Here is a 27,928-nt window from a genome sequence, read left to right as displayed (position 1 = left end):
TGGAACAGCTTGCCTCTTGGTCATTTATCCAATAACAAACATCAATCTTATACACAAAAATGAACAAGAATAAATAAATAAAAGAGAGTAACAGCGATCCAGACTTGATTTTTACTAGGATGATGTACGGCACAGTACCGCAGCTCTATAGACAGCGTGACACAAAGGCTTTCTTGTGCGTTGGTGGTATGTCTGAAGAGACTGGTTGGAATTTCTCATACAGAGGATCAGAGGGAGAAAACATAAGGACATGTCAGTGAGGTGTAACACTGCAGCTGAATTCACTGCATAATACAGTACTATGAGTCATTCACTTTGGCTGGTGCTGTCATTATCACCTTGTACTGGTGTGACCAATCAAGCGAATTAATATTATGCAATAGCATAAAGGTAAACATTTTTGTGCTTTAGGATAAAATATTTTCTGTATTAATAACATTATATTGGCTTGGGACCTTCGTGATATTCCTGATGATCATGTCCAGATTAAATCTCTTCATAAAACAATAATAAAGGTTTAGGATTGGATTCAGAGATTTTGGGGCTGATGTACTTAAATTGTGGCTGGATGGAATATAAAAGGTAAGAGACAGTGAATGCACTACAATCTATCACAGCTCCAAAATAGTTCTTGCCTGCAATACAATTTATACTCTCAATGCATTGTGCCCGGCAGAGTGTCCCCCCGCCCCCAAAACACTATCTGATTCTGTTCATTATTGTGCCTAACCTTGCAGCCCTGGCCTAAATTGGTTGCAGTCCGTACTCTATTGGCCTCATCATCACAATAACACTGCAGCGCGGCATAGACTAACAGTCTGTCATCCTCTGCCTTCCTCCTCCATGTTCCTCTGTTCCCTCCTTTCCCACATGAACCCTGCCGGCTGCCTTTCAGCAAGCCTCGGTTTATTCTAATGAAATGGTCGCTGGGTGGGCCCGGTGTCAAAGGGTCTCATCAGCGGCCTCCAGGCTGTACACACAGGCCATGAGGACACACACACATACAGGCGTGCACACATTTGCACACTCACAAGCCAAACAGAAACAGTGGCCACGCTTCACACCCTGCAAACCCTGCCTAGGGGGCTTCATTAACTCTGACCTGCGCTCCCCAGCCTTCCCGCCTGCCTTCCTGTTTACCAGCTCTCGCTGCCTCTCCTTCGCTCTGCCTCCCCCTCTCTCCCTCTGACTGTGAAGGGTGATTGTAGCAGCGGGAAGCCAGAGCAGCCAAACCCTAGCAGTAGAATCTGTAGTACAAGAGGCTATTATAGCCACAGTATGAAAGAGGTATTAGGCATTCAGCATTAAGCATTAGGCGTATTTCTTGAGATTAGGTATTATCCTAGTCTGGCAAGAGCAGGTTAGCTGGAGTAAGAGCCATGGGATTATGTGAGATACTTAGATTAATAGATTAATTCCTATTTGGGTGCGGATGGAAATCTTACAGTCATGATCATCCTAGTGAAGTAACTAGACAGCGGAGACACTTCTTTACCCTACAAACTAGCCAGATGGCTAATGAAACTTACCTTATCAGGGATTAAAACCCAGGCTGTAGCTATCATACTCTAGCATACCAATTACTACCACACATACCGGGAAGTACTGCTGTAATAATTGGCTATTTATCTTCATAATCCCTTTCCCAGGCACAGGTCAGTTGTTACTTGTCAATATGAGGCTGCAGTATAAAATGATGAAAGCACCAGAACTTTCCTAAAAAATGACAGTAAATATCTCCCATACGTGTCTCGCGGCAATTTGTGATCGACTGGTAATGCAATTAAAAGTGAGTGCTGACAGCTTTAGGCTAAATTTAGACTTTTCATTTTGGTTGTCTTCTACGATCTGCGCTGTTTTCATGTTTGATGTGACAGCATCATGGTGATGGTTTATGTACGACTTTGATGATCTAAACACCCCCTGCCAATGGCTGGCAGCTGTTTCTAAAGTGGTGTCCTAGTGGCGTTTGTCTTTTTTTTTTTTTTTTTTTCTTAGCTACAGGGATCTGAGGGCTCTGCTGGCTCAAGGCTTTGCCCATTCCACAGTCATGGCCTGCTCACAGGACTGACTGCTGAGAGCATGCTGCTTTAATTGAATCCCACACCTGTTACTGGCAGGTGCAGCAAGCAGGCAGCAGGGGGCAGAATGGAGCATGGCATGGTACCCCCACATCCATGCTGGACAGCTAATGGGCTTTAAGGGTTAGTGTGTGTGCATGAGTGTGTAGCAAGTCTCCTGATGGTATGCTGTGTGTGTTTCATGCGTGTGTGTGTGTGTGTGTGTGTGTGTTTGTATGTGGGCGTGCATGTGTGTAGTTCAGAGAGACAGAGAAGCAGACAGAGAGAAGAAAGCGTGAAGAAGGACGTGAGCGTGTTCTGTGTGTGCAAACAAGAAGAGAGAGAGGAGTGGAGTAAGACAGAGTAAATAGGTTATTTCCTGTGAAATGAGAATTAGGAGTGAGTTAATCTGCTGAGAAGTGACATATAGTGACAGAGAGAAGAAGAGAGAAATAGAGGAGGAGGAGGAGGAGGGAGGGGCTCCCATTGTGTTTCCGCTTCCTTTTAGACTACAAGGGGTTCAAGTCATGGGAGTAAAAACACAAAACAGTACAAACAGCCGTGCACGGACATATACACACAGACATACACCCTTAGGACACACACAAACTCTCAGACAATGCACACGCAGACACACTGTCCAGACAGTGGAAGAGGCAGGTGTCAAACTGGCACCTTTATCAACCCAAACATTCACCCCAGAGAATACCCTTCACTGAGACCAAAAAAGCTGGCAACAGCAAGAGATACCGTCCATTGAAAGCAGAGTCTTATCTGCCTTAGAGTGAAGCTGACACTGAGTGACAGGAAAGTTGGTTGGGACATTGTAGCAGAGGCTACAGGCTGCAGATGCTGTGGCGGACGGAGGGGCATACCCTGTGCTTGCTGACTTGAGGCTTGAGTGGTGGGGACAGCGAGCGTGCATGGCTGTAGCATTAGCTTAGCCTGCTTCCTCCTGCCTCCTGTTCTGGATCAGGCCTCCCTGAGGTGCTGTCTCTCCATAACGCTCCTGAAACCAGCCGCCATGTTTTATATTCATGACCACCTGCTCCACTCGCTCACCTCTCTGTTCTTCGGTTCCTAAATGCAATGACTTCTGCATGTACAGTCAATCCCCCACATATTTTCCCCCCTATCTCCCTGAGCTACTGAATAGGGTGTCTGCACTGCCTCGGTCACATGACTGTGCCTGTGTGTGGTGGGTCATTCCTAATGAGGTGATGTTGCCTGACTCATCGTCTCTATAGCGACCGGCCGCTCTGCCTCTCTCTCCCTCCACTCGCGGCCATTCTTTGTGTTTTCCTGTCACAAGATGCAGTGGTTTTCTCGCTCGTTTCCCTCTCACTCTTCCAAATCACAGGTAGAGAGAACTGTTTGTGCGAGCAACGGGTTTTTGTCCTTGCACGACGGTCTCCATGGAAATACCAGGACTGTGCACAGTTGTCTAACTCCGCTTCCTTCTCTTGCCCCTTCTCCTTTAGAAGCAAACAAACTGGAGGTGAGAGAATTATGGCCGACACTTGTTTGGTCGTGTCAGCCGTGGTAAAGGAAATACTGTAATGATGTGGGTAGCATACTCCCCTAGACTGCCAGCGAAAAGGGTGAGAAAAGGGACAGACACAGTGATTGGAGGAGGAAGGAGAGGTGGCTGATGTCGACATAGTCTTAAAATAGCCTGACAGTAGGTAAGCTGACAGAGTGTTGAACAGTCATTGACCAGGATCTCCTGCGTGTGACATCATCACCGCGCGATGCACGTCATCCCAATCCCAATCTGTCAATCAGCTGATCAATCAGTGAGGATTAAAATTGACAGACATGGGCAAAACACAAGTCTGAAATGTAAAATCCAGCCATAAACAGAGAAAGGAAGTGTGTTTAACAGCAGTGAGGGGATGAAGAATGGTGGGTAAGGGCAGGAGTGCAGACAGAGGAGAGGGGGATTTGTTTTAGTGTTAGTGGGAGGAGGAGGAGTAAATAAAAAGAACCAGTTGGGTGAGGTGCAAGCAGGAGGAGGAGGAGAAGGAGGAGGAGGAGGAGGAGGAGGAGGGTTTTGTAGCGTCCTATTCCCCCACAAGCAGGGTAAAATGGCCTCTTGTGGTGGGAGAAAAATGTGAGACAATGATCCATGTTAATGAAAAGCCATGGACACGACACCAGACAAAGAGGTCCATAAACCAGTTAATGGCAACCTCTATAAGAGTTAATTCCTCCAACATATGGATCCAGCCATGGGGCCAGACAGGGAAATGGCTGAGGTTGAGACAGATGTGAGTAGGGGAGGAGGTTCAGGGAGAGTTGAGGGGGGCGGGGACCGGAGAGGGGGGAGTTAAGGCTCATTGGGAAGCTGGCCCTGATGGCCACTATATGCTCTCAGCCTGACCTCGGATATGGGTCAGGTCCATCTCTGCTCTTAAAGACGCTAGTGATTGAGGTTCCTGGCCATGTTGATTGGGGCTGTTGAGGAGCGCTTGCAGTGGGGCACTCCTGCATCAGAGAAGCAGGCACTCCCTGCAGAGGGTACACCTCCCTCCTCTCCATCCCCTCCCCTCTCCTCCCCCTTTAGAGCTGAACACATAAGGAACCAGTAGGGACTGAGTGATGTGGACGGGTAGAAGGGGGAGGGGAGGGAGGGGAGGGGGGCAGTACACACAGTGCATGTGCAACAAAGAAAACAGAGAGGTGGCAGTGACAAACTGTAGAAGAGAGAAAGAGGAGAGTCAGAAGAGGAGAGGAGAAAGAGGAGTGTCAGAGATGCTCAAAAGAGCCTGCGGCTGGTTGTGATGGCCAGATGTGATCTGAGAGATAAACCAATCAGAGAAAGGTGAAAGAGAGAGAACAAGAGAGAGGAAAGATGAGAAACACAACAGAGACAAATAAGCAGAGATAAGTAAGGGGGCAGCGAGAGAAGAGGAGTTAAATGGAAGAGTGCTTAATTGAAAAGGGGAGAGAGACAGAATGAGAGAAGAACACTGAAGCACCTGAAAATGGGATACTGTAAAACTGATCTTTGGCCAGTTACTGTGTATCTTAGCTTTTTTTTTCTTTTTTCTTTTTTTTGCTTTGAGATTACAGGAATGAAATACTTCGAATTGGTCCTGAAAAAAAAAAAAGGAAGGGAAGAGATGCAGCATGGAGAAACGGGTGAAGCTGAACGATGTAAAGAGAAGGAAGAGGAGAATCTTTCTTAGATCCGAGGGGACAAATAAATCGCAGGGGCAAAATGAGCGGAACAATACTGAAGAAATGTAAATGAGAAATGTGGATTATCAAGTGTGTGAGGCAACGGTGTGAAGAGGGAGGTGGCTTTTTGGAACAGATGGAACAAAGAGGAGAGGTTTGCCATCCATGGAGATGATAGAAAAGGTATGCTGTCTGTAAGTTTAGGCTGAGATGTGCGACTTGGTCCACGAAAAGAATGAAGTTAATTATCTCGTTTATCTCTCATAGATACTGGACTGACCTCCCATGATGCTTTTTTTGTGCATTTGTGTGGATGTTTGTGTGTGTGTGTGTGTGCGTGAGTGAGTGCAGGTCAGGCTGGTGTCATCAGAACCAAGGAGGAAATCTAGAAGGATTTTAGAGTTTTGGTTATAAGTCAAAGAGAGATAGAAAGAGAAGGGCAGAGGAGGCGATTAGAGATCGAGAAAGAAAAGGGAGGGATATCAACATCAAACATGACCACTACACAAGGTGCTGGGTTAGGAGGGGGTATGGGGGGAGGAAGGGAGAGACAAGGGAGGAGGAGGAGGAGTAGGAGTAGGGAAGAGGAAGGGGCGAGCTGTGGTTGTTATGTTCATTGTGGTCTTTACCTTTTTGATCCACTTCTATTCAAGCATCGGAAAAAGGAGAAAGAAGGAGATAGAAAGATAAAAGAGAAAGACAGTAAGGAAGAGAAAGTGAGATAGAGAGAGAGAGAGAGAGAGAGAGAGAGAGAGAGAGAGAGAGAGAGAGAGAGAGAGAGAGAGAGAGAGAGAGAGAGAAAGGGAAAGTAAAGAGAATGAAAGAAAAACAGGTGCAGGAAAAAAGAGAAAATTGAGATTAAATAAAACGCTGTCCTTTCTCTCTCTCTCTCTTTTTTTTTAAAGCAAGTTATCTGTCTGTGTTATGGTTGGCTACTCAGAGAAAGGATGGCTCAAATGGAAAATGAGGAGGGGAAAATGGCCTGACCTGGGTTTAAATCCATTTCCATTTCATTTCAGCTTTATCAATAATCCCCCAACAACACAATCCACCCCCAACCACACACTCTCGACCCCCACCTCCACCCCTCTTTGCTGCCACATCCCTCCCCGCTTTCCCCCTTGCGGCGAAAGTGCCGCCCTCGGGAACCTGTTGGAGAGAGAAACCGAAGAACATCTTTGTGCTTGTGGTCCTCTTCAGCTGTGGAAGGAGACAAAGAGTGGGAAAGGCAGAGAGAAAGAGAGAGATGGGGGGATGGTCGGTGGAAAGGTGGTGGTGACGATGTCTCTATCTGTGGCCGTTTGTCTTTAGAGGGTTCATTGAAACCTTCTCTCTCTCTCTCTTTCTCTCACTCTCTCTCTCCGAGTGCAATGTGTTGACATTAGAGCGGTCCCTTGATCTAAGGAAAGCGGTGCTTTTGGCTTTGCTCAATTTACAGAGTCAGGATGCTCGCTATAAAAGCCAGCAAAAACACTCAACCCATCGACCGTCCAATCAATGGGGAGCTGCCGGCTTGCCTGGCCGATGCTAGCTCATCAAAGAAAAAGAGAACAAACAACAGGGGAAAGGGAGGGTTTGACAGAGTGGAACGTCTCAGAGACAGAGAGAAACCAAGAGACACTGTCGGGGGGGGAGGAGGGAGGGGAGAAAAAAAAAGGGTAGAGACGAAAGAGAGATGAGAGAAATGTCTACAGCGAGCTCATCACACACACAAATCAATAGGTTGGTGTGTTGAGTCACACCAAGGCCTCAGCTGACACGAGCAGGTGAGGCGTGGCTCCCCCCTCGGCGTCCCGTGGCTCTGTTTGGTTCCCGCTTGTGCTGCGGCGCCTGGGGAGGTCCGTGAGCATGAGCAGCCCCGGAAAAAAAAAATATCTGCGGCTCCCAACTTTCACTTTACAGGCACCGGCGCTCTCCTTTTCTGCTTTTTTTTTTGCTCCGTGTTTGCCGAGGCACTAGTGTAGTGGCGTGCGAGTGGACTGCCGTGTCTCTCGGGGACGGGAAGACGTGTCAAAAGGCACTCGGCTGGCGCATCCCTGCTGTGAGCGTGATTCTCGTCGATATGTGTGTGTGTGTGTTGCGGGAACTCTGATGTCACCCGGGGAGCACTGTGAAATTGTCACGACACCTCGTAGGGTTGCCCATAAACGAAGAGGAAAAAAGGTGAGAGAGAGATGTAAAGAGTGAAAAAGGGAATGTTAGCAGCAGTAGCCTGATCCGTGTGTGTGTGTGTGGGGGGGTGGGGGTGGGGTGGGAGGGGGACGGTGGCCTTGCATCTTGGCAGCAGCACAGCAGAGGCAGCATCGGCATCAGCAGTCGCTCTGATCATTTATCATCTTGTGCCAAGATCAAACTGGACAAACAACCTCCATGAAGACCTGGGGAATGGCAGCCATTTTCAGCCTGGAGGGGTAAACATGGCAAAGTTATGAAAGTGAGCCCCGTGACACTATGGACGGAGGGGTGAGGAGGGGGTGGGGGTGGGGGTGGGAGAGGGGGAGGGCAAGAAAGCATTACATCCTCGCCACCAACTGCGAGTGCAATCATTAGCTCCAAGGTTAGGGGCGGGGAGGCCGGGGAGGGAGGGGAACTGGCCGGAGTGCATCCAGAGCTTTCATCCTCACTGAAAGTACTGCAGGGGGGGGCATGGGAACACCAGAACTCAGCAGAGCTTGAACACGTGGTGCTTTTTTTTTTTCCCAGAGGAAGCCACCGAGGGCAGAACTTCCTCTTCCCGCTTCATGCAAGCCTGAGGTTACATGGTATGCTACAGTACATGCAATGCTATAAATGGACCGCTGAGTATGGTGGCCTAGATGGGGAAATAATGTGCGATGAGCAGCAGCAGTGGCATGTAGAGAGAGAGAGGGAGAGAGAGAGGGGGAGAGGAGAGAGGAAGAGAAGTCCTTCAATGCTGCAGAGAGGAGGAAGAAGAAGAAGAATAGGGGAAGCAGAAGACTTCAGTCTGTTCACTCCATCTCCGCTGCTCTTGGTTGTCCTGAAAAATAGACAATACACACACACACACACACACACGATCAACACACATACCTAAGGACACAAACACACAAACGCAGAGAAAAGAGACAGAAACTCATCAAACTGTCCTCACAGTGAGCAGGAGGTTAGTTTAAGGCCACCTTGGTTGTTTGTGTGATTCATTCAGCATTTCTCTTTCAGGGCCCTTTTGAGAAATAAGCCACTGGCCTCTCTCCCCTTAATCACTCTGCTCAGTGCTCTCTACAACCCTATCAATTACTCCCACACTAATGAGTACAGCTAGAGACACACACCCTCAAATACACACACACACACACACACACACTGTAGAAGTACTGCAGGACAACTTAGCCCCCTCCGTCTTTTTCACACCGCTGAGAGATAGTGTGTCCTCTCCAGCTTCTTCTTCCGTCCTCTTCCCTCTCTGTTTTCGCTTTCTCCCACTTTACATTTTTCACAGTGGTGTCATCCCTTTCCACGGTGCGAGAAAAGCCTCCTGCTTCTCATTCACCAAACATTTATGAGCCCCACGTCTAATGGTGCCCCTATACATATTAATAGAATTTCATTTTCAGCTACATCAAAGTGTTTCCTCTCCTCCCCTGAAAACTTGTCATATTACAATGCCATTATTCCTTCTACTGACAAACTCTTCCCGACAAGTCAACTATCATTTCCAGGGGCTTTGTGTCCAAAAAGCGATGTCTTGTAATGAATAGGCGCTGCTGAATACATTTATGGGGAAGAATCAATTTTATAAAGTGAAACAGTGGCAGAGCTACAAAATATGAGCGTAAAAGTGGAGAATATGGAGTTGCCTAAGATGCTCCGCAGAAACACTTCTGTACCACCGGAGTAGGCGCTTTTTTAAAGCCAGTTCGTCAGATACCTGTATTGTGCATATTAACAAGATAAATCGCTGCTGATGAAATAGCAGAGGCACAACACTGGGTCTAATGGCTCTGGCATAGCTAGCATGGATGACCCCAGTGAGAGCATTAGGAATCAATAATGATGTAGCACAGCGTCCAGAAGGAGGGGGGTCCGGAGGTGGGGGGGAGCAGGTAGAGTACTTGCCATACATCTGTGTTAAAACTGCAGTGTAGGGTTTCCACTGCAGTAAGTACACGCTGCAGCTGTGTGCATGGATCTGTGATGTCTTAATGGGATCCAGCAGGCTACAGCAGGCTGTGACAGTGTGAAATGAGAGTTCAGTTGAGCCGTTTTGTCTTGCTCTGTTCCGGCTGGCAAAAACAATGCTATGTGGCGGGGAAGGCCTCACAGGGCTTTTTGGCTCGATGAGATATGATTTGACTTGTAAGCGGATGTTGTATTTTGCCAAGGCAATCCCACGCGCAGAAACACACACACACACACTAACACACACAAATACTCCGGACCCTTGTCTGGGTTCAGCCAACGGAGAAGTGTGTGTTAGTGTGTGTGTGTGTGTGTGTCAGCTCAGCTTCGGCTGTCACCTCGCCGTTTCAGGTGACTGGTAACATGGCGCCTGTGTGACACGCACATAGAGGACCCCGTCACATCACACACGCCCATCAACATGGCTGTCACTGCATCTCAGCTGCCGTGACACACAACCTTTACATATCATCTCTCTATTGTTCACCTTTTTGTGAAGACAACCGGCGAAAGAAAAAAAAAAGAAAGAAAAAAAACACTCGTCAGCCTCGGATGATGCCAGAGTGCCCAGTGTTCCCAGCCAGACGTGAACGATGGGGCATTACCAGAGCGATTAGCAGCAGCAAATTCAATTAATCTTGACAAATCTCTGCTGAGGCAGAACTGAAGAGAGCGACGCAGCCCCTCTCCTGGTAATTAAAAGTGGCCGAGTTGAGTGGCGTGCGGTGCGACGGTGACTAGGTTTTGGGATGAACAGTTCCAGCTCAGAGTCTGAATGTGTCAGGTCATATTTAGTTTGTCAGACGAGCACAAACACACGGAGCAGCACGTGGTGGAAGGAGTTGTGCGCGTGCATGCGCCTCTTATTTCAGTGTGGGCGCGCACTCACGAGAGAAAGATAGAGAGAGAGTGTGTGTGGGATGAGTGCTAGCGGCGGTTGTGTTTTCTCCAGCGGAGGAGAGTGGCAAGAGAGAGGACAGGGGTAATTGGCTCTTCTTTGTCACCTCAGACAGGCGGGACTTTTCATCATAGAGGGATCAGCTTCCAATTTTCTAAGCCGCGCCATACTTCAGACGCAATCAACAAAGTTTTTTTCCCAAACACGGGGAGGAAAAATGCAAGTCAGCAGCTGTTTAATCATCTCTCTGATTGCCTCGCGGAGAGAGAACAAGCTCTCTAGTGCAGTCAGAGGGGAAAAAGACAAGGTTAGGATGGATGAGGGGAAGGCTGCAGGTACAACCAAACAGTGCTACCTATGATGACCCCCACAAACCCCTATGGACAATACAATGCAGGACACAAACCCACATTACAGGGCTAGCAGAGGACTGAAAAACCAAAGCCATGCCACTGGAGAGGGGCGATTTGACCGCAGCTAACATCAACAGAGAGCCAGGTGACGAGAGGGAAGAGGAGCCTGGAGAAGAATACGTGTTGCCACTCGGAAGGCTGTGAAGAAAAGCTTCACACCGGAGAATAATCCCCAAAGGCGAGACACCCAGCTAACTTCTTCTTATCTTGCGACTGTGGCGGCAACCTGACTCAACAAAGTCTCTCTAAAGGTAAACTGAGGGCACAGAACCACTGAGCAGAGGAAGGGCAAAGACTGAAAGAGGTGCTTTGAAGTCCCTGAGTTTGTCTGTGCCTTCCCCCACCCCCACCACCATCAGAACTGAACGTCTGAACGGTTTGAATATTCGCTCCACCTGTAAAAGAAAAAAACAACAGAGACAGCGGAGGAGACGCAGCAGAGTGATAGGACGTGGCAGATTGATGGACAGAGTAAAAATAGAAGAATGAGAGAAATAGGGCAATGGATCGGGATTAAAGACCTTGGAGTGGAGGAGATGGGAGCTGAGAGAGAGAGAGAGGAGTTAAGAGGTGTGAAAAGAGGTGATGCTGACTGTGATAGATAATAAGCAAAAGAGAGGATGAGCGAGGGACCTCGGAGAGAGGCGGTGAGGAGGCAGAGGGAGAAGTGAGTGAGCAAGTTAGCAGCTTGGCGTGGATCCCATGGCTCTCACCACAACATCTGCACCTGTGGATAAAGCAGAGAGAAATCACCCCACACCCCACGTGCACCCCATAGAAAACCCACATCTCCCTCCCTCCCTCCCTCCCTCCCTCCCTCCCGACCCCCCCCCCCCCCCATCCCGGACAAACCCCAACACCTTTACCCTCCCGAACCCTTCCTGCAACCCAGTTTCTGCCTCTGCCCTGTGGAGGAGGGGGGGGGGGGGCACCACTGCGCCTCCCCTCCAACCAAGTGCTCCTGCACAGTGTGGGGATCAATGCTGAGAGTAATAATACATGAGAGGGAGGAGGGGAGACTGAGCGGAGATTTTCACATGAGCGAGGATCAACGCAACACCACATAATCCTTGCTGTGTGTGTCTGCTGCTGCTCCTTCGGCTGTGTGAGTGTGTGTGTGTGCACTTCTTGTTTGTGTGTGCATGCTTTCACGGTGGAGGAAAAAGTCAGAGGGGGAGAGAGAGAGGAAGAGAGCAACTGTGTGTCCCCGTTTTTTCTTTTTTTCTTTTCTTTTTTTTACGAGTGTGAGGTAGACTCGAGTGTGTGTGCTATATATGTGTTTGCAGGTGTTTGTGTTTGTGTGTGTATGTCACAACACCACGCAGCTCTGAGCAGGGCTGTGAGGAAGTCAGCCGTTACCATGGGGACATTAAAAATGTGTGGCGCTCCGGGTCATGTGGTCTAAAATAAGCCCTTTTGCTGTTTGTGTTAACATCCCTATTGTGAGGTGCAGCATACACACAACGCCCCCTGCCTTCCAGTCTCACCGCGCCCAATTTTAATTTTTATTGGAAATCAGAGGGACAGCAAAGGTGTTTGGCGCCAGATAAAGGCGGCGGCAAGGCGGCGGCGTGCCCCCATGGGTCAATCGGTGCGCGAGAGTGGGGCGGTGCGCGTCACACCGCTGTGATCACCAATAAGGGCTGACCCCGCGTTTGCAGTGGGTGTGTGTGAAGTGCTTATCGGACCATGTGTTCGTGGAGCATCTTCCCCCATGTGAAAATCCCTCTCAGCTACTGGTGCGTCGCTCTGTCGATGAAGAAAAAAGGTTTAGCGCTCTGTGTGAGTGTGTGAGTGTGTGTGTGTGCAAGTGTGTGTGTGTCTCTGTGCAGTGTAAGTGTACGAGAGAGAAAGCAAGAGAGAGACAGAGAGCGGGTGAGGATGACTGTCCGTCTTGTTTTGTTTTTGCTCGTGTTGAAAGAAGCCAAGAGAGAGCAAAGTGTGCACGGGTGAGTGTATGAATGTCATTTGTCGTGGGTGGTGTTTTTTTTTCTTTTCTTTTTTTCTTTCTTTCAGGGGGGTTGAAGAGGGGTCAAGAGGTTCAGGTGGGGGATAAAGGGAGGGATGGGAGGGTTTGGTGAATGGGGTGAGGGGGGTGGGGAGTTGGAAAGGGTGACGGGGTCTCAGTACTCACTGTAAGGGACACACTCGTACTGGATCTCCAAGTACTTGTAGGTCCCTGGGCAGGGGTCTGGGAACACATCCGACCCCGCTACCACCACACACTGAGTGCGGTTATTACACCTGCGAGGGGAGAGGGGAGACGGAGGGGGTGGAGGGTGGGGAGGGATAGAAGAAAAGAGAGAGAAGAAAGAAAGTAAGTGATAAAAAATAACAAGCACCGTTGTAAGAAAGACAAAAAAGGAGTGAGTCCAAAAAAAAAAAAAAAAAAAACATCTTCAGGCTCTGAAAGACGGGGAAAACGGTAGGGAAGGGAGTAATTTCACACTAGACTAGATCATGTGACAGCTGCACCCGAGGGGAGGTGGGAAACGGAGAGGGAGGGAGTGGGGGTGGGGGTGGGGGGGTGGGATGAAGGATAGCGAGAAGGAAGGAGGGAGGGAGAGAAGAGGCAAAGAGAGGGCGAGTGACGTAAGAGCCTCCTCTCCTGGGGGATTGTGAGTGGGAGCAATTAGAGGTGAGAGAACAGGGAAGGACGAGGGGGGCTATGGCAAATACTCTACACCAACACACGCACACGGGGAAAAACATTCACATGCACATGCACATAATACCTAGATCTAAACCACATCACTGCATGCCTTCTCACGTTTGCCCACCCCGAGAAACACACATACACACACACACAGAAGCAAAAAGATACACATCCGTACACACGTACTCACTTATTCCCGTCACATAATCCTTCTCCATCCAGCTTTTAGCATTTCTCCCCCCGTGCTGCCTCTCCCTCCCTTCGTATCTCAAATCTCTGCTGCACTCACTCTATCATCTCATCATTTCTAGAAGTCTCCCCCCTTCCTTTAACCCCTCAATTCTCTTCTTCATCCCCCTCCTTCCTCCCTCCCTCCCTCTCTCCCCTTGCTTTCTCCCCAAGCTAGCACCCTGCGCCTCCATTACATGTGTGATGGATAGCTGAGAGAGGGCTTCCATTGATCTGAGCTCAGAGGAAGCAGATGCTGAGCACAAACACAGAGAGCAACTGTAGGAAGCCCAACAAATACTCCTGCAACAATCCTCAACATGCTCATACACATACACACACATACACACACACACGCGTACACATGCACAACCAAACATACACTCCACCAGACACTAAGGTGTGTAGTGGTGCTCTGCACAGTGCAATCACGCTGACTTTGGTGCTACAGACAAGATATCAACACCTCAAGACACCAACACCTATCAACAGGCAGGAAATTCTTGGACAAATCATGTTGTGAGAAGGGATCCCGTTTCCTCGGGCCAATAACAGGCTCCAGCTCTGCACAAACACATACACAAGATCCAAACAGATCAATAATTACCTCTGTGACATTATCTTGAAGGCGTCTGGCAGGTAGCACTGCGTGTTCTCCATCTGGAAGGGGTCGGCGTCGCAGATCTTGTCATCGGTGCGGCCGTAGTTGGCCGTCTCAATCATGATGACATCACTTCCAGGGCAGCGCAGCTCGATCGGGTAGCCTTCGCACGCCAGCTCCCGACGCATCAGGCCGAAGGGCATCATTGACCGGCTCAGGGCTGGAGAGGAAAGAGAGGGAGAGAGGGAGAGAGGGAGAGAGAGGCAAAGTTATTGATAATTCAATGAACCTTAATACTTTTAGGAGGCACTTTATTATTCCACCACATTGTAAATATGATGTGTATTTGACAAGAGCAGGCGGAGTGAGAGCGGCTCCCATTGTCCTCATGTAAAACACAAATTAGCAATTATCGACTCGCTTTCACCAAGCACTGTTGATGCACAGCCTGTTGGAACATCACAGATCACACATTGGCATGAAGCATTTGCGGCAATACCAGCTTCTCCAATGAAATATTGCACCACTTGTGAAACAAACTGAGAGTTTCAAACATTAACAAACTCCTACACACAGCCAGGCAGCAGCTCATCATAGTCATCCATCCACACACCAAGAGAAGAACTGTGTGTCCTTCACTATTCCACCTAAAAAAAAAAAACAGTCAGAGCAGCACCTTGGGATTCACTCTCAATAAGAGACAATGTAATTGTAACGAGAGAAAAAAAAAGGGAGAATTAATGTCCGTGTGCATCGTCGCCTCTGGTGTGTACAGCATCTGCACACCCACTGCTGATAATCAGCTGTCTCAGTGGACTGCAGTGGCCAGTGATGGGGCTGTATGGTGGAGAAGGGTCAGCAGGAACAGCAGGGGTACTCTGGGGTTAATCGCTGCGCCAGGCTGAGAGGCATGAAGGAGGGCTGCAAAGAGGCACTGAGAGAGACACTCGCCGTCTCTCCAGCTCTCTCCATAACTGCATACATTCCCAACTGCCTCTACAGTCACACGCGCACCAAAAAAAAAAAAAGAGAGAGAGAGAAAGAAAAACGAACAAAATGGCTGCCGACTGCTTTCACAGCCCAGGTGGAGGAAGGGGCACAGGCAGAATAGGAATAATAGAGAGTGAGTGATGTGACAGTTGAAGTCTATGTGTGTGCTTTTCTATGCTGAGGCTCCTGCCAGTGACTGTGAGAGCAGCTGTCCATGGTCCTGAAGTGACAAAACTTCTTCTGGGAAATAACATCAAGTGTTGGAGCAAGTGACAGAGGCAGCAGGAGGAAAGGCTTTCCTGAGCACTTTTCCTTAACCTCGATGGAAAGCATCACAAGGTCAAGGGAAGATGTGAAGAATACGGTAATATCTAAGGATTACCAGGAAAGACATCCCTAGTGTCCACAGAATCTGATTGCTCTTATACTAGGCCGGGGTTCCTTTTTCTTTTACCATCTTGTCCAGAACGGACTCACACCTCCTAAGAAAGGATGTTTTCAGTGAATAAATGAATTAGATAGTGTTGTAAAACAACAACTAACACGATTGAAATGTTGAAATAATGTATTAACATGACAGGAATATACAAGTGGAAAAGTTTGCCCATAACTGGACAAATTTGAGAGAGAAGAAATCTATATTTATGGATTTGAAGCTCTGCCAAGCGTGGAAGGATTTCCACATATTTTGGATCTTGTCAACAGCACAAAATAGATGCTCGGTTGTTTCTATATTTACGTGCAACCGGTGGTGACACTACCAAGTGGTGCATCACTTTGAACATTGTTGTCACAAGGAACTGTGGGGTGGCGTTATCTCCTTTTCTTCAAGTGAAGGAGGGTCTGGTGTTTCCTCTGCTAAAGGAGATGGGTAAGAAAGTGTCAAACACCTTCACTTAACATTTAGAGAATTCATCGAGGCTGCTACTTAAATACTTCCGGGTCGTTTCACCCAGACCAGACAGCGTCGGGAGTGGAGCTCTCCACAGTCCTGAAGGAGCAGGGGGCTTCGACTGAGTTCTCCTCTGCAATGTCAGGAGGGAGGACACAGCACATATTAGGCTAATAGTGGGCATATTGTCAAATTGGAACAGGAGAGCACCAGCTCGACTCAGGCAGGGTGGAATTTAGATGATCTTTCTTGATAAACTCAACTGAGACTATCACTTCACGTTACACCCCCATCCTCCACTGCCAGACGGTCTCAGCAGCAGACGAGGGCACTGAGTCAGCCCCTCTCTCTCTCACCGCTGTTGGTGCGGAAACCCACAGAGCAGAGCTGTTTTCCCCTCCCGACTCTGAGCTAGCGCTGCTTAGGTTTCAGCCACTGCCCATTCAGGAGGAGTGCCCATCTGGGTCAATGTCAATGTCAGTCATCCCAGACATGCTCTGCAGCGATGCGCTAAATGATTCACTGCCATTGGACTTGCTCATATTTCTAAATGCCACCCATTTATGCAGCGGGGACTTGAGTTCAGTTGTGTAACTAACGCCATTAAGGCTGAATGACTAGCACAGACAGACTTCAAATCTTTTATGCCTCGCCAGCATGCAGTGCCTGTGCCAAATCACAAAGGCCTAGATGCAAAAGCGCATACTAATTAAAGCACACAGAGATGCAAACAGCAGGCGAGGCCAGACAAACAAGTCCCCACACAAATGCAAAAATCCACACAAGCAAATTAGCACATACGCAGACAAAACCGGGCAGATGAGTGTGCACGTTCACAGTCAAGCACTCGCATTCTTACATGCATGCATACACACGGAGCTCTGGTGTCACAGTGGGATTACAATACATAGTGTCAGTGTGTGGCCTGTTCTCTTAACTACCCTGTGGTGTAAGTACACAGCAGCGTACAGCTGGCCAGTGATTAGAACCAAACAGTGAGCCAAGAGTGGAGTGAAACTGAAGGGGGCCACCAGGAATGATCACACTCATTCCACTTACACTGTGGACCAACACAACAGGAACATTAGCCCCTGACAGAGGGGGCAGATCACACTTTAAACATATTTTACATACCTAACACAATTTCCGTGGTAAACATTGGCTATTCACGGCCATCTGCTGCCACGCTGCTAATGCAAATAGCGTCAAATGAAGGGCTCAGCTTTTGGGCAAAAGAGCCCAAGAAGCTGTTGATTTAATTTCTTGGCTGTTGGTTAAGTCAGGACTGGGCTGTTTCATCAGCAGTGAATAAATACACACACAGATCATTTCTGCGCTGTTTTGATCAATAACGGGCCATTTCATAGCTGGTTTATGCTCATCAGCTTACGTTTGTGTATAGAATTCAGCTTGTTAGCACCACTGCCGTTCTGGTATGTCATCGTTTATTTAGTCAAACTTTTATCAAGTGGAGAAAAGGGCTATAGAAAAAAATATAATGAGTGCATTGAATCTGAATGACTTTGTGAGAAATAAATAAAAATAAATTCACCACTAGACTGATATTACTCTGAATGTGATGCATGAACCCAGATCCATTATCATTTTTTTCCCCAGGTACTTCTTTTTCAGGCCCAGCTGTTACAGTGTATATTTAGACATAATTGAGCACAGCCATTATTGAGCCGGTGCACCTCAATGGTGGCAGCAACTATGATAACTACCCTATTTCTGGCACCATTACGAGTCTCGTCTTCTGCCATATTGTATCGTATTTCACACCAACATATTTCACACCTACGCACCCACTGTTAGACAAGTTCCGGGTTTAAGGTGGAGTTCACTGTGTAAATATAGCGGGACAGGCCCCACACACTGATTTACACAGACACTTTTTGAATGGTGTGTTCGCAAACAAACGGGGAACTTTAACTTCAGGGATTCAGTGTGTGTGTGTGTGTGTGTGTGTGTGTGTGTGTGTGTGTGTGTGTGTGTGAGAGAGCGAGAAAGAGGAAGTGAGAGTCAGAGACTGTGTGTGTGTGTGAGAGTGTGTGTGTGTGGGTCTGCGGGTGTGTGTATGCGGTTGTGTGTCAGCCAGATGGCCTGAGGCCTAGCTGGAGCTGTGGCTAGCTCTGAGCTGAGATGAGATGAGCAGAGGATAAGCTTGGACTGGCCATGGGCTACGATTGTCCTTCACTCTGCAGGAATCCATTAGGTTTCAGGGTCTTTTTTAGCCAACACACACATAAACACACACTCACACACACGGACACACACACACACACAGACACACACGGCCATTTAGTCGTGCCTGTTAGACTCATAATAGCTGGATGACAAAGTGTCTTTCTCAGCAGCAGCCATATGTATAGGTGGATCTAATCCCTCACTGTGAGCCTGTGACTCATCTCTCCTGGTATATAAAACTGTGTTGTTAATATCTGTCATCCGCAAGAAATGGTTACCAATTGTCACACAGACTGATAATGATATACAGTAAGCCAATTCAATAATTATACAAGCTGATTTGCATGGACGCAGCAGTGTGCGAGACATGGCAATCTCTCTCTCACACACGCACACACACACACACAGACTTTCTTGCCTTACCTCTGTCGTGAGGACACTTGCTGACACAATGTATTCCCTAGCACCTTACCTTAACCTTTACGGTACCAGTGCAAATATATGCCCAACCTGAACCGCACACTGATAAATTCAAAACAAAATGTGTTCACCCAACAATTAAAAGATCATGTACACACACACACACACAGACACACACGCGCACACACAACAGACAGAGGCCTGGTGTCACTCCAGGGCAGCTGGTGTGAGGGGCTGAAGCGGTTGGCTTCATAATAGAAGCGCCGTACAAATTAAGAGCAAGAGAGAGAACTGATTGGATTTGACTCATTATCCTCACACAGTAATTAAAGCCTGAGGGTGGATAGATGCTTGGACCCTCAGACAAGAACATCATTTTGCAGACACTAAGCTAGTCTTTGGGCAGGCTAATTCTTTCTCTAGCATTGCCACTCTCCACGTCTACACTCGCTCTCCTGCGAGCGCACGTGTTTTCGCAAAAGATCCAACGTCATTTTGGAGATGAGACGACACGACCTGCAAACCAAGAATCATGACCAACACTCGAGAAAAGTTGAAAGAAAGTCTAGACTTTCTAATAGCGAGTCCAAAAGTACATTTAGGATTCTGAAAAAGTTCACCATATATGAATAGACTGATTTCTCTTCATTGAAACAACTTTCCATCATCAGCGGAGTGCTTTCAAACACAAAAGCACTTTGATTTCAATGTCTCAGACAATTTGACCTTGGACTGTGTTATCACAGATCCTCTGTGGTGTGTTTTCTCTCCAATAATTGAGTGAGAAGGTTTGTCCTTGCAGGTAGCCAGAGACTGTGATAGCAACTTCGCAATTGAGTAACAATAGGAGAGATTACACTTGTGGAGCTTTGTGGCCCTAAGGCTGAATTGTTAGCTGGCTGGCTGACCGTCTTTTGGGGGCTGAAATGTGATCAGCCCCTCTTAGCCCCTCTGTCTGTTCCAACAGTCGTCTCCTAATGCTACTCATTAACATAGCACTGAAGCAGAAAGAGTAAGGGGTACTGGTACTGTATAGTTGAGAGGCTGGGCGTGGTGGGATTCTCTTGTTATATTATCTTCCTTAAAATGCACTTTAAGTGGCATTAAATCCTAACAGGTGAGTATCCTCTTTTTGCCCAGAGATAGCAATGAAATACTAAAAGTATACTGCACACATCTACATATGCCCTCTCATTCAGTGCTGGCCACAAGAGTTAACTCCCTCATGAGTTTCAGGTTAGTTCCTTAGTAAAGCTGGCGAAGAAGAACAAGTAATTTTACAGTCACTGGACAGAACTGAGAGGTCTCAGTGATGGGAATCCCTCTCTAGCAAAGAATCATCCCTACCAATTTCCCCAGTACTTTATCAGCTTAGTGCTGTATCTTAGTGACTCACTTAGCACTGCGAGTTAGCGTAATGACTCGCTGGAGCATGGCCTGTCACCGCAGACAAGCTGAGGCGATGTGGCCAGAACTGTCACATCCAGGCAGCCTTCAAGCTGAGGAGTTGTGACAAAGTGACATCCTGAGACAAACCTAAAGGCCTAACATGAGGGGATGGGGGCAGCGTGAGCTTGTGGGACAGTGTATGTGTGTGTGTGTTTGTGTGTGTACTGTATGAATGGGAGAGAGAGGGCGATGCTGTGGCCTCAAAGCTAGGATGCTATCTCATCTCCTAATGTCTCCTCCGCCTGTCAAGCGGAGGAGATGAGATGAGGAGCGACTATACGGGGAGTCACCAGTCGCGCTATAAGGTCAGAGCACAAAGCAGCACCAAAATGACACACATCCACCGCGGCGAAGCTAAGCCAAGCTAACACAACGGGGAGGGAGCGATGGGACGGCACAGCAGATGACGAGACATGGTAAAAATAGAAAAAAGATAGAAACCATCAAACTAGATGTTGGCAGAAGATGAACATGACGACCGTTCTTTGTGGAAGCACAAGGTCACCGACATAAAAAAAAAAAGGAGCGAGGCAGGCAGATTTGTGGGAGAGGACCTCCTATTGTTCTGATGTGCTCACCACAGACAGCCTCTCTGCTCTGCAGCCAAGTCCTCTAACTGAACTGAATTACAGCACAGCCCCATAACATTACATCATTCATAAGAGAATTAAACGTGCCCCCGTTGGAAATGGGATACACACACACACACACACACACACACACACACACACCCCTCATGCAACACGGTGCACATACACACGGTGAAATTCTTGCAGGCAGACATACACAAGCCCTAACCCTCATTCATCCTCAACCTTGAGAACTCTCGGTGTGTGTTGACAAACTTTGCTGTGGGGGGAACTAGCAGGCATAGCAGAGCGATTAGGACAGGCGGCTAAAAAGCCACTGAGACATCGAGCAACACACACACACACACACACACACACACACACACACACACACACACACACACACACACACACACACACACACACACACACACACACACACACACACAAACCTGAGGAGGAAGGCGAGACCAGACGTGCTCATACTGTCAAAGCACTTCACTGCTGGCCCTGGCGCCTAATTATGCAATAAAAGTGCTTCACTTGAGGGGGGGTTGAAGGGGGGACGGAGGGGGGAAGGGGTGTGGGGGGGGGGGCATAGCAGAGCTCCCAAAATAAAAATCGGTCTGCCAAAAAAGTAGGAGATTCACCCGGTGCACAATATCCTCCGTCTCCCCGGGGAGAGGAGAGACGCTACAGGCCCCAGTGCAACTCTGTTCAGTTCTCTGTTTCCAGCACATATCACAAGAGGCAGGCAGAGACAGTGAGTCAGACCTAGATTCATATAAACACTGTGGTGGAGTAAATCTGCAGGTGCTGCAGGAAAAACAGCCACAGGGATGGGGGTGTGTGGTGTTGGTGGTGTTGGTGGTGGTGGGGGGGGGGGGGGCACAGAGACAGAGAAGCAGAGAGAGGGGGGGGGGGGAAGTGAGAAAGATGGCGAGAGACTGAAGAGAAGAAAACGTGATAAGAAAAAGGAGCGAGAGTGAGAGATAAAGTGTGGAGAGGGGGGAGCTGAGTGAGCACCATGCAGTCCTGCTGTCAGAAAGATGTGTGTGTGTGTGTTTGGAAGAGTTGCAAGTCGCATCCAGAGACCTGTTAGGAGAGATGAGTGTCAAAGCCCGGCCCTGCCGCTGCATTAGACACTTAATTAACCTCCTTATTCGCTAAGCCAAGGGCTTGATCGTGTGGACAGTCCGTGCGTCTATACGTGTACTTTTTTCCTGTGCATGTTTAGGAGCTGATCGATGTGGTGGTATAGGTCGGTAACAACAGTGTGCAGGCAGGCAGCATTTCTGATGCTGCTGTATCTTCAGGTTTTATATCTGTAGATGAAAAATGAATTTGGCTCTAAAACACAGCTGAATCTCCCTCTTATCCATCCATGGCATCTTGTTCACCTGCATTGCAATGAGCGTACGCTGCTGCGTGTTTCCTCCTCTCTTTGTGTTCTTTTTCATTTTCACCTCGGAACCATCCCTCGATCCCTCATCCAATTTCACCCACCCGGAAACTCTCTCATTTACCCTCCTCCCCACCCGTCCTCGTCATCCTCCCCTCCTTCTCTCATGTCTTCATTCCTCCCTCTCCTCCTGACCCCTCACCTCCGGCTTTCCCCCATTCCCTTTCTCCTCCCTTACTCCCTCTTTCACCATTTTACCAGCCTCTGCGCTCCCCTACCTCTCTCCCTACATGCCTCTCCCTCTCCCCTGCTCCACTCTCTCTGCCCTTGGCTGCCAGCCGTAAGCTGCTGCTGGTAATTATCAATCTGCAGTCCACAAAACACACGAGAAGCAAATGCACACATTCTCCAGCACCATGACATGGTTTAGCACATACACAACAGCACTTCTGCACAGGCTCTCAAACGGCACACACACACACACACACACACACACAGTCCTTCACGGCTACAGAGCCTCAAAGTTATGCAGCAAGGCCCTAAGAGAAAAGAGGCAGCTATCACACGACTGCACAAACAGGAACACAGTCCCCAATCCTTTATGTAGGAGCTTGTTTGCAGTACACAAATCAATGTACACAAACTAACATACCCTGACGCACACAACTACAAGTAAACACAAACAAAATGGGCTCACACACACCCACACAAACACACCAACACTGTGAACTAATGAATAAACAAGAACGCGCGGCCCCTGTACGGACGCACGGACACATGAGGGCGACGTGCGTCATCTTCAAAGGGAGGTTTGAAAGAACACACCGCCACTCCGCCCCGGCCTATCCCTCCTACACCCGACCGCCCCCGACTCCCAATATATGTTCAAAGGCCATCCATTAACCTTTCACTCACACAGTCCTCTCTGTGATCTACTGCTCTCAGCCAAGAGCTTTGAAGAGCACAGCAACCCCTAGCACCGGGGATTGAACAAGGGAGGTAGCAAACAAGAAGGAGGATAGAACGAAGCAAGGAAGGGAATGACAACGACGAGGGGAGTACACCGTTAACAGATAGCAGGCACGGGGTAAGGAGAGGAAAACAGAGCAGTCGCACTGATGCTATACGGGAGGGAGGTTGAATGCGGGGTAACGGGGAAACGGGAGAAAAGAGGGGGCTGATGGAGAGATAGAAGGCAGACAAAAAAGGGAGGAGGTAGGGGGTTCAGAACAGAGGCAGAGGGAGTAATAGCTGAGGTGTTGAAGGAGAGAAAACAGGTTGGATGAAAATCAGAAGCGAGTATGAGGAGTGAGAGAAGTGAGAGCTTCACATTTGCTCCTAAAAAGATGGTGAGGCAATGAAAGCTCAAAAACACAGAAACACATACACACACACACGCACAAGAGGCAAAGGAAGGGAAACAGCGGGGAAAAAAGCGCTTTACAGCAGTCCTTTATTGCAAATCCAGATGATATGCAGCAATATTCACAAGCTGCTAGATTAGCAATTAGTGTCAGGGAAGCCTGCAAATTTCATCTTTTTTGGCAGAGGGAAAACACAGTAAAACATATTCAAAGGTCATTTTCAGACAAAATGAGAGCATTTACTTGTCTCTATAAACACATACACAACCCGCCTGCTCTGATGGCCTTGGTCTATAAAATACAAAGCGGAAGCTTGTGTGTATGTCATTTCCAAATGTACGTATTTGAGTGCAGCATCTCTCTGTCATCTGTCATCTGCCCGTGATTATACAACTAATGCTTATATTAAAGAAGACTGGAGCTTTGATACTGTAATTGCAAACTGTTGTATCTGGTGGAAAAAAAACAACTCTGCTCTTGAGGATACTTCCCATGTGATTTCAAGTAACATTTAATATTCAGTGCAAACAGAATCAGGCAGAGACATGTCACAGAGATGTGAAATATACATAAGATGCATTAAATGAGTCTGTTCATAACATTTAAGACTCTAGGGAGGATTAACAAAAAATAATAATTCAGCACCTCTTAAACAGCAGCAGATGCAGGAGCACCGAGGAAAGAGCGTGAGCCTCAAAGGCCACAAGTCGCTTTGAATATAGTTCATTATTTTTGTGTCACCTGAGTCTCATCAGATAATGCTGTGCAGTGTGCATAACTGTGTGCTGAAGTGTTCTCACTTTTTCAGACTCTGATTTCTGCAAAAGTATAGAGCTGAGAGTTTACAAAACATACAGTATATTAAAGAAACACAATATGCTGTTCAGCAAATTATACAACAACAACAAGCCAAGTGCACATCGCAAGGTTAGCGGCGCTGCTGCTTTATTGTCTCCTTTCGAAATATTATTGCTACAAGCCTGTCAGAGAATCAATTCTTATGAATTAGTGAGTAGGTCGCAGTTTTGAAATTATCATTTTAATATTATGGTATTGAGGGACTGAAAGTCGACTCTCTGTCTATGTGCAAGAACTCAATATTGGATGTGGTTTCAGGTCAAGTATTTTTCAGATCTTCACTTGGAATTTTAAATCTAAAGCTGAGCAACACTTAGGACCCAAAATAACCGTCAGCAGCTTCACTCATAAAAAAGCATCTGCCTTGCAAAGCCATAGTGAATTCTTCATGTGCCCGCCATGAAAAATAGCTACCCATCCCTGCATTATAGAAAGCAAAATACTGCATTGAGATCAGTCCCCATTCAGACATTCTCCACTATCCAATGACAGGCAAGAGACTAAAGCACTTTGTTGGGAAGATGTGTAAAAACAGCCAGCCCCCGCCTCCATCCTTAAATAATAGCTAGGGGAGAAGGCACAGAAGAAAAAAGCCAGGGAGAGGAGGAGAAGACAGATAAAAATGTCTGCGTGCGCACTAAAGGACCAGGGGCCTTTCCACACGACTGATCTGAGAGCAAAGGCTTAAATACAGGGGAGATGAGAACAGATTCCACCAGTCAGCTGGCACTGGTGTCCTGATATGAGTGGCACACACACACGCTCACACACACACACGCACCCATCTGGACACGTGAACACACCCATAAACACACCGACTCTTGGCTTGTACACATCACGGTGCATTCATGGACATAACACACACATACACACAGCATACGGCATGTACATAACTGTAAGTTCACACACGTCACATGCATTACAGACTGAAAGGACCTACAAATAGCCTTATAATGGTCTGGCGGCGGCCACTGGCGCACATAAATACATACGCGTACACAGATGCACACACACACGATGCTTGGGCTGTGCTAAATGAAAGCATCATCACGTACGGTGCAGCTGCCTGCAATGCCTGCCACATTAAGCAAGCCTAATGGGCTTTCAGAGAAAACAACGCTGTGTATGGCGCTTGTACGTTCTCGAGCATTCTGTGGAATCAGCAGGACATTCTGTTTGTCAGGGTATACGCATGTCAGTCTGTCGGGAGCCTGCCGGGACAGCTAAAGTGGAGAAAGTTTGTATACACTGCGATGAATATGACTTCATTTGCCTCGGTTTCTCGGAGTCTGCATTCATGAATGGGAAATAATGTTTTTTTGTTTTGCGCAGCCACTGCATTTCAAAGAGATTTGAAAAAGGATGAATATTCACTCTGTGAGAGTATGAGCGAGGTCTGTAGGACGGATGGAGCCGGTGAGAGGGATGTGTACAAGGGCTCACGCTGGTTAGGAACATTTGCGTTTTAAGAGCTGCTTGCAGAGGAGAATAAATGTGTGAGCGTTAGGAGTAAATATTAGAATGTGCAGCCAGGAGTAGAGCGAGGTTAAAGCATGGCAGATTAGTCGGGACACCGAGGAGGCGCGGGGGTACACATTAGACTGTGAAGCCATGTGTGATGATCCTGCAGGTTTCCAAATGAGCTCTGATTAGACTGAGAGTGATTTCAGCAGCTCTCGTCACGTCAAATCTCTGCCCTTTCCCTTTAAATCCTACTTCCTCGTTTCCTCCTTCTTTCTTTTTCCTCTCTTCCTCCTTCTCCTCCTCCTCCTCCTCCTCCTCCGGTCACACTCAAATAGAGAGAGAACACTTCACACAGAATCCGCCTGCAAAAGCATACACACCCCAAACGGCATGGCTGTTCATGAGCATGTGTCAGCATGCACGTCTGCGAACCCGACTCCATTAGAATCTTAATTTCATCAAAGCAAATGTTGTGCCTGCGCTTTGGGGCTGAATACTGATAACAGTCAATTGATTATTAATGCATTATTAATACTCCCCCCACGTGCCAGGTCGCACGGATAGTTGGAGGCTCGTTTTCCTTACAAACACATTGCACACGCAGACGCCAAGCAACACAGCGCCAGAGGCCAAAGGTGTCCAACAGAACAGAACGTACGCTGCACAAATCCGATGTTACAAAAGCAGCCAAATTAAGATGGGGGAGAAAAAAAAAAAAAACAGCAACTACTTAAATTAGAAACGCACCTGGCCAATCAGAGCTCACATGCACAGACGCACTGTTAAAACCACTGCTGACACAGGTAAACACATTTTCATTCTAACCTCCCTCGGTTACTTACACCCCTCCTGTTTTAACACTAGCCCCTCCCTGTGTCAACCGTGTCCCTCCTCCTCCTCCTCCTCCTCCTCCTCCTCATCCTGGCTGTCCATCACCCAGCGGCTGGTTGGCACAGAGCTGAGTGAGAGCATACAGCAGATGGTGCGATGCTGTCTGTGTGGCAGGCCACTAGCAGGACACCCAACAGCCCCTCCTTCCCCTCCTTGGCCCTGTGACTCCCCCTGCAATCCCTGCTCCTTCCCTGCCACACAACACACACACACGCATACACACACTTACACGCCCTCCAGCATCACTCCAGCCCAACCAGGTCACCTGCTGCCAGGCGTGCAGCAGCTATAGCGCACATACATAAACACAAAATGAAGTATCTTACGGTACATTCAAAGGAGGTCACACATATGGCACCATTACATGCACGGATTCCCCCTTATTCTCTTTACCACGCTCCAACCCACATCAAGATGACAAGAAATTTTATTGACGTTCACACATACACTCTCACCTCGCTCACACACTCCCTCCCTCTCCCTTTCCCTCTCCCGCTCTCTCTGTCTCCTGTAGAGACAGTTTGGTTAATCAAGTGCAGCGTTTCTAGCCTGGTCAGCAAGTCAATATACTGTACTTACAACCTTCATCATGTAGCTAACATATAAATATTACATTGTTATTTGCAATAACCTGGTCAGGCCTCGTACAGGGTGCAGTGAATCCAACAGGAGCAGCATTACAAGCTGGCTCAGTGATGCAATGCAAAACTGTACAGCTTTATACTGCCTATGCAAACATACAAGGTAATACATACACAGTATTAAAACCGGCAGACGTAAGATGTCTGCAGCATCATGTGATAATATTAATCACACACGCAACATTAACATTTATTACGTACCTTGCGAGGATGGAGCAATGTTGCTGAAAGCTACGGTGCAGGTAAAGATGATCCAGACTGCAACAGCCATGGTGGAAGCCGACCAGGGGTGCAGGGCGAGGGGGGCGGGGCTAAAGCGTCGCGGCCGTAAGCAGGCACAGGTGTGTGGGGTGGCACTTCCTCAGCTTACACCCTCCCTGAGGGTGATCCTGCAGGCAGACAGGGACAGAAATAACAGACAAGTTAATACCTAGTAAAATGTTATATCTGTCTGTGCAGAGAAATGACACCGCTGCTCCGTTCGTCATCCCTCCCCCGCTCAGTGTGGCATTTGAATTAGATAATGTTGGGATATGTGATAGTAATTCTGAGCTGGTGTGCCTTACTAAATGTTTCATCAGAGAGGAGGAGAGGAGAAGCTCCCCCTGTGGTGGTCAGGTAG

At 47.9% G+C, this 27,928-nt stretch overlaps 1 protein-coding gene across 1 annotated transcript in view; it reads right to left on the bottom strand.

Annotated features, from left to right (window-relative positions):
• Window positions 1-27,577, bottom strand: part of adgrl1a (adhesion G protein-coupled receptor L1a) — a gene marked incomplete at its 5' end in the record, with an annotated part of 50,363 nt that extends 22,786 nt beyond the window's left edge. Inside the window, 4 exons of the mRNA XM_083976412.1 lie at window positions 5,873-5,887; window positions 12,829-12,938; window positions 14,186-14,399; window positions 27,508-27,577. Of these exons, the coding sequence (XP_083832538.1) occupies window positions 5,873-5,887; window positions 12,829-12,938; window positions 14,186-14,399; window positions 27,508-27,577 (409 nt within the window). The remainder of the gene's footprint in view (window positions 1-5,872; window positions 5,888-12,828; window positions 12,939-14,185; window positions 14,400-27,507) is intronic.
• Between the last annotated feature and the right edge of the window lie 351 nt (window positions 27,578-27,928).

The sequence above is a fragment of the Trachurus trachurus genome (assembly GCF_905171665.1).
Source record: "Trachurus trachurus genome assembly, chromosome: 8".
In the NCBI taxonomy this organism is placed as follows: Eukaryota; Metazoa; Chordata; class Actinopteri; order Carangiformes; family Carangidae; genus Trachurus; species Trachurus trachurus.
Note: the sequence above shows the minus strand (reverse complement) of the source record. Positions and strands in the feature narration are given on the sequence as shown.